This window comes from Clupea harengus, chromosome 1, assembly GCF_900700415.2.
Source record: "Clupea harengus chromosome 1, Ch_v2.0.2, whole genome shotgun sequence".
NCBI classification, from domain to species: domain Eukaryota; kingdom Metazoa; phylum Chordata; class Actinopteri; order Clupeiformes; family Clupeidae; genus Clupea; species Clupea harengus.
Genome location: NC_045152.1, coordinates 15,158,194 through 15,165,254, shown reverse-complemented (window position 1 = coordinate 15,165,254; position 7,061 = coordinate 15,158,194). Strand labels below are relative to the sequence as shown.

The following is a 7,061-nucleotide window of genomic DNA, read 5'->3' as shown; positions in this document are numbered from 1 at the left end:
GTGCTTGTACTACCTCAGAGCTCAGGCCTCTCTGCAGCAGTGTCATGGTCAACGTGTTTGTGTGTGAGAAAGGGAAACACAGATGCCCTGTGGAGATCAGATGATGGCTGATATGCAGAAGGAGACGCATTATTGGTGTAATGTAGCTTGGTCTTATTTCAATCCTTACACCATCATGTATTATTTTCAGTTCTTCCCGCTGTAGATAAATAAAAGATTATAATTAAATTATGTAATAGGTGTGTAGTAACATCAGATTAAGGTAATTACACAACAAAATCAGCTACATTTACATTTAGCAGACGCTTTTATCCAAAGCGACTTACATATGTGCGACTTACAATGTATACACATTTTACATTTACACTGATGGCACACTGCACATCAGGAGCAATTAGGGGTTCAGTGTCTTGCTCAAGGACGCTTCGACAGGGAATCGAACTGGCAACCTTCTGATTACTAAACGACTTCTCTACCACTGTACCACTGTCGCCCCAGCTGAATGAATATGAAAATAAATGGATTCAAAATGCCTGTCTCTTGAGTTAGGGTATATATTATATATATATATGTATGTGTTCATTTACCTTGAAAAAATAAACGGCTGCTTTGTGCAAGTTGACGCATTGATTCATCACTGGCACAGGGAGCTCAGGAAATATGATTTTGTATAATCGCCCGCTAGAGGTCAGACTTCTCCTTGAAGCTAGCATAATTGCGGCAAAGTCAAGGAAACGGTGAACCATTTAAAAAGAAATGTTGCGTAAATATGCTCTCTATCTGAAAGCAGCGTACGTGCTAAGAGTAGCTTCTCTGTTTTTTTCCGCGCTTGGTGTTGGTGTGACATGCCGTTACTGAATTATCTGTCTGCTGCTGTCTTCTATTGGGCAATTACGCAACCGCTCAGTTCGAGGCAGCTTATGCTGCGGTTTATGTAACCCTTGGCTGATCTCAACAGAATTAAACAACACTTCCGCAGTGAGACAACATCTCTCTATCTCTAAACGCTCTTATGCGCTCTGCAACTGATTGTAGAAGTGGCACACGGACGAGTTCTTCTACCAGGGGACTGAGAGTCGAACCAAAGGGAAGAACTTGGCTGCAAAATTGTATGAAAGGAAACTATCAAAAACTGAATAATACGCAAAGGTGCATGAGCCAAGGGTTCTGTGGCCCTTCTGTTTTTACAGTCTTCGTCATTTTTAGGTAACAGAACAGAGCCCAGGTGTTGAGCACTTCTTTATAGTGATAATATTAGTTTAAAGTTGTAGTTTAATTATGTGGAATGTTGTTTTATTTTCCCACGTGGGGACATAATTAACCGTCAAATTCACGATGAGATATCCTAAAGACCGTATGCACATTCGCACGCATCCGAAGACTATGGAATGAAAATCATTGCAAATTCCTAGACTGCACAACACTACGTCATCCCTCTGAAACAACAACAAACCGGACCACGTTGCTTTCAGTCAAGATCCGCAAAAGCGTACAGCGCCGCACTGACCTAAAGTCAGTTATAACTCTCCCTGACGTTTACCACATTTACCGCTGAGCAGAAAAAGGGGCCGTTCTGCGGTCAGCAGCACGACGAGTTGGCAGCGAGCTGCTGTCAGTTCGGTAAACCACACCTTCCATTTGGTCTTTACCGAATGGCCATGCGCGGCTTGAAGACGGACATCCCTAGCGGCGATTAGCGAGACAGAACTGCCCTAGCAACTCCTCACGGAGCCAACCAGCGGGCCCGGGGACGGACGGATCCACAAGGCAGGTGGGGTGTGTGTGGGTGGTGAAGGAGTTGAAGTCGAGGAGAGCGGAATCGCAGTCGTCTCTGTCGAAAGGAACAGCGTGACTCGCGTCAAAATCACAACAAATGCATCCATCGGTGGGCGCGCTGGAATTTTTGGAAAGGCTTCGGTGCGTAATTGCGCCTTTCCGCTCGAGGAGCCGTGATATATTCGATGTCTTTTCGAGGCGTGACTTACGAGCGAGCTCTGTTCCTGGAATCCGCACAGCGCCATAAAGAGGCTGTCATCTGAGCTCTTGGAAAGACAACAAAGTGGGTTTTCTAATCTCATGTGATGAGACAGACCTGATCTGAAAGATGCATAGTTGACTCTTCGTGTTGCCCCTCAGCTAATTCAGTCAGGCATCTACATCGCTCTTCAACTTCAAATTGGCAACCTCCGTCTTTGTGCCACCGACTTTCGTAAGGCACCTCCGTGCTCTTCCTCGGATGAAGTAGAATCATTTGTCTCTTGTTTACCGGACTGCGTGATCGATAACATCATGACAGCTCTTATTGTGCGGACTGTTCCGCAGACTTAGCGAAGTGCTGGTGTCGGACTTCAGAGGAGGGAGCTTCGGGGGAGGGAGCTCCAGAATGGGACATCGCAGCGACGCTTCTCTCAGGATGAACCACCGATCGAGCCCGGCTAAGGCCTACGACTTTCTGCTCAAATTCCTGCTGGTCGGAGACAGCGATGTGGGGAAGGGGGAGATCTTGGCCAGCCTTCAAGATGGAGCAAGAGAGTCTCCGTACGGATATAACATGGGTGAGTCATCTCCGTCGACATGTATTACATGCTAGTTTAATATCATGCTAAGCTTTGGAATAATGGTGGTGTTTCCTCACCACTTTGAATCAATACAGCAACAAGTTCCAGCTGGTTGAAAAGCAAGTGGTGCCCGACTGCCAATTAACCAACTTTTGTGTTTGGTGATTTCTCAAACCATCACACAACAACGGGCCGATTTCACGGGGTTTGATCTCTTTATGTAACGCACCTGCATGTAATCTGGCACAGGGGATTTGCTGTGAAGCGCTTTACTGTACGATACTGCCCGCGTCTCTGTGCGATACTGCCCGCTTTACTGTGCGATACTGCCCGCGTCTCTGTGCGATACTGCCCGCCTCAGTCATCTGATGCCATGGTACCTCAGTATGTGTCAGTGGCCACAGGTGGCAAAGAAGGGAAGTTATATAATGCTATTTGTTGACGTTTTTGGAAAATAAATTGATGGATTGAAATTAAATTAAATAAATTGGTGGATTTGTGGCACCCAACGCTCTCTGACATTCATGACCAACTCTTTGCTTTTATATGGAAGCCTACCTCATAAATGAGCTATGGTGACATGTATCCAAATAGGTGAACGAATACGAAACAACTATGAAAGAGGAATTCAATTCCAGCCTTGTCAACTAACTGAGACCCAGTACCAACCAGTTACAGTGTACTCTAGTAACAGAGTATTTGATTGGTTTATACCAACCAGTTTCAGTGTACTCTAGTAACAGAGTATCTTATTGGTTTATACCAACCATTCAGTGTACTCCAGTAACAGAGTATCTGATTGGTTTATACCATCAGTGTACTCTAGTAACAGAGTATTTTATTGGTTTATACCATCAGTGTACTCTAGTAACAGAGTATTTTATTGGTTTATACCATCAGTGTACTCTAGTAACAGAGTATTTTATTGGTTTATACCATCAGTGTACTCTAGTAACAGAGTATCTTTTTGGTTTATACCATCAGTGTACTCTAGTAGCAGAGTATCTTATTGGTTTATACCAACTAGTTTCAGTTTCACTCTAGTAACAGGGTATTTTATTGGTTTATACCAAACAGTTTTAGTGTACTCTAGTAACACAGAGTGTTCCACCTGTTTGTAATAATCTGAGTAGTGACTCTGCCCTCATCTATACCTGACAGCGTCCTAATTTGAATCAGATCTGGCCCTGCTCCGGTCCTGATCTAGTCTTGATGGTCCTCATTAGCCCTGATGGTCCTCATTAGCCTGATCTAGTCCTGATGGTCCTCATTAGCCTGATCTAGTCCTGATGGTCCTCATTAGCCTGATCTAGCCTTCACCTTGTCCTCACCTGATGTGGCCCTGATGTGGCCCTGACGTGGCCCTGATGTGGCCCTGACGTGGCCCTGACGTGGACCTGACGTGGCCCTGACGTGGCCCTGATGTGGCCCTTATTCGGCACAGATCTGATGTGAACCCGCTGGCTTTCAGATGATGTTCAGTGCCCTGTATCCCCTCAGTGTCCTGTATCCCCTCAGTGCACTGTATCCGGTGTCCTGTGTGCAGAACATCATATCTCCGCTGTGCTCTTTACCAGAGTCTTGAGTGAAACCCCCCCCCCCCCCCCCATTCACATCTTTAAAGTTCTATTTAGAACTCGGAACAGACAGATCTGGTTCTCAAAGCCACTATAACCCCTCGTAAAAAAAAGGTCAGCCATGAGCGGCAACCTGTTGTGCCGGGGTCAAAGTGCATGAGGAAGGAGGGCTGTTTGGGGGAGATCTTAATATAGCTCCTAACCTGGGTGGCCTGCCCCCTCTCCTCTACTCTAACACTAGAAGTGCCACTTATCAGTGCGTAATACGCCCACCACAGGAAGTGAGAGAATGAGCAAGAATGAAGTGAAATAAGTTTGAAGCTTCCGTTCTTGAATGATTACGTAACTGGCAGTTATAGATTCAAAAGGTTTGTTGTATATCGTATTGTGAGTGAAAATGTAAGGAACTATAGTTTGTGGATGTGGCGGCTGTACACTGATAGGGTGTGAAGCAGTACCTGTGAGTTACGTCCTGTGGTCTTGTGGCCTGTCTAGTGAATATGAAGATGAGTGAGTTACGCTCTGTGGTCTTGTGGCCTGTCTAGTGGATATGAGGATGGGTGGGACCTGTGCTCGGAAAGGGCATGTAACAGTCTGGTCCGTCTAAACGAAATACATTTACATCATCTTAAAATGAAAAGCGTGCCGCGAGGTCAATTGAGAAGACAAAAGTAAATAAAAGCTACAATTTAATTGAAATGGTAGCAAAAACACCAGTGCCCCTAGTGGAGGTTATGCACATTACACATGACTGAGATACAGAGCATGCCATATTCCATATGATAATTATATGATGTGAATCACTTTTAATCAGCACAGCCTACCTGGGGCAGTAGTCTCTCTTCCTGCTGCAGGTTACCCACAATGCATTTCCTATGGCGTAGAACCAACACTAAAAATGGCTGAACCCCTTCATGCCGGATTTAACATTTTACACGTGAGCTGATTAACCCCGTTACATTATGTATGAGGGGGATCACTGTTGAATTGCGTGTGTGAAGTGGTTGCATGTGTATGAAATGTGGACAGGTGTGTGTGTGTGTGTGTGTGTTTGTGTGTATGTGCTTATGACTTGTTTGTGCGTGTTGTCTCTCAGTTCCTAATCCTTGCTATCTCCTGTAGTGTTTGTGTCTTTGTGTGTGAATGGAATGTGTGTGTGTGTGTGTGTGTGTGTGTGTGATTCTTTTGAGTGTGTGTGTGTGTGTGTGATTATTCTGTGTGTGTTGCCTCTCAGCTCCCAATCCCTCTCTTCAGCCATGTCTTAGTCTCACCTCTCCGAGTTCAGCTCAGACCCGCTCTGATCCGGAGCTGATGTTATTGATCCGGAGCTGATGTTATTGATCCGGAGCTGATGTTATTGGCTCTACAGAAGGGACTCAATATCGCATGTGTTTGGGAATGCCATCAACTGAGGCAGGAAAACAAGACTGAAGAAAAGTTCCAATGCAGAAAACAAGGTTTCTTAACAACCAGGACATTCCCAGCTGTTCCAGTAAAGTGCTATAAATAGATACATGTGTGTGTGTGTGTGTGTGTGTGTGTGTGTGTGTGTGAGTGCGCAAGCACGTGTGTTCACCTCCCATCAGTAGAGGTTGGCGGTGTATCAGTATTAAATAGAATGCGCCATGATCCCCTGTGCTCAAACATTTAGTAGTTGACCAGTGAGCAGTGAGCAGGGGTGAGCAGTGTGTGTGTGTGTGTGTGTGTGTGTGAGCAGTGAGCAGGGGTGAGCAGGGGTGAGCAGTGAGCAGTGTGTGTGTGTGTGGGTGTGTGGGTGTGTGGGTGTGTGGGTGTGTGGGTGTGTGTGTGTGTGTGTGTGTGTGACACTGTTTGCTCATAGGGGAGCTGTCCTCTTTATCTTCATATGATCTCCATTCCTCTGCTCTGCTGAAAGAGAATCACAGGGAATCACAGGCAGCCGCTGGTCAAATATAACCCCACAACCCACTCACAGGGTCTATAGGGGATCTGCCCTCCTCCTCTCTCTCTCTCTCTCTCTCTCTCTCTCTCTGTGTGTGTGTGTGTGTGTGTGTGTGTGTGTGTGTGTGTGTGTGTGTGTGTGTGTGTGTGTGTGTGTGTGTGTGTGTGTGTGTGTGTGAGGAAGAGAGCCGCTGGTCAAATATAACCCCACAACCCACTCACAGGGTCTACAGGGGATCTGCCCTCCTCCTCTCTTTGTGTGTGTGTGTGTGTGTGTGTGTGTGTGTGGGGGGGGGGGGGGTTAAGAGAGAGATAAAGGGTGAGGGAGGGAGAGAGAGAGAGAGAGAGAGGGAGCACATGGATGTGTGATTCAGAATATGAATGAATATAGCCCCACAAACCACTGTCACAGACTGGTGCATATCTGCCCTCTTCCACTCTTTCTTTCTCTCTCTATCTTATTCTCTCTCCTGCTCTATGTGTGTGTGTGTGTGTGTGTGTGTGTGTGTGTGTGTGTGTGTGTGTGTGTGTGTGTGTGTGTGTGTGTGTGTGTGCGCACAAATGTATGACATGGAATATGAATGAATATAATCCCTCAACCTGAAAGATCAGAGGGTAGCTGACTTCCTCCTGTGTGTGTGTGTGTGTGTGTGTGTGTGTGTGTGTGTGTGTGTGTGTGTGTGCACTCGTGTGTGTGTGTGTGTGTGTGTGTGTGTGTGTGTTTGTTTGTTTATGCGTGTGCGTTTGTGTGTGTGACGTCTGTTTGTGTGTGTTAGTACACTAATAAGTCATGTGACTGGGAGGAGTAAGAGTTAGATATGCCACAGGCTTGATGTGGTGGTGGCACAGGCTTGATGTGGTGGTGGCACAGGCTTGATGTGGTGGTGTGGCACAGGCTTGATGGATTGTGACTAATGGTTTGAGGACAGAGTTAAAAGCGGCGCCATGTTTCGTAAAAATGGACAACTTCCCACACTGAGCAGGAAAAAGTCTCCTTCAGAACGTT

The 7,061-nt window shown here is 46.1% G+C and overlaps 1 protein-coding gene across 1 annotated transcript in view; it reads left to right on the top strand.

The window, feature by feature from the left end:
• The first annotated feature begins 1,543 nt into the window (after positions 1–1,543).
• rab40b (RAB40B, member RAS oncogene family) overlaps positions 1,544–7,061 on the top strand; it is a 19,040-nt gene continuing 13,522 nt past the window's right edge. Inside the window, exon 1 of the mRNA XM_012835841.3 lies at positions 1,544–2,555. Coding sequence (XP_012691295.1) covers positions 2,384–2,555 — 172 coding nt within the window. The 5' untranslated portion in view covers positions 1,544–2,383. The remainder of the gene's footprint in view (positions 2,556–7,061) is intronic.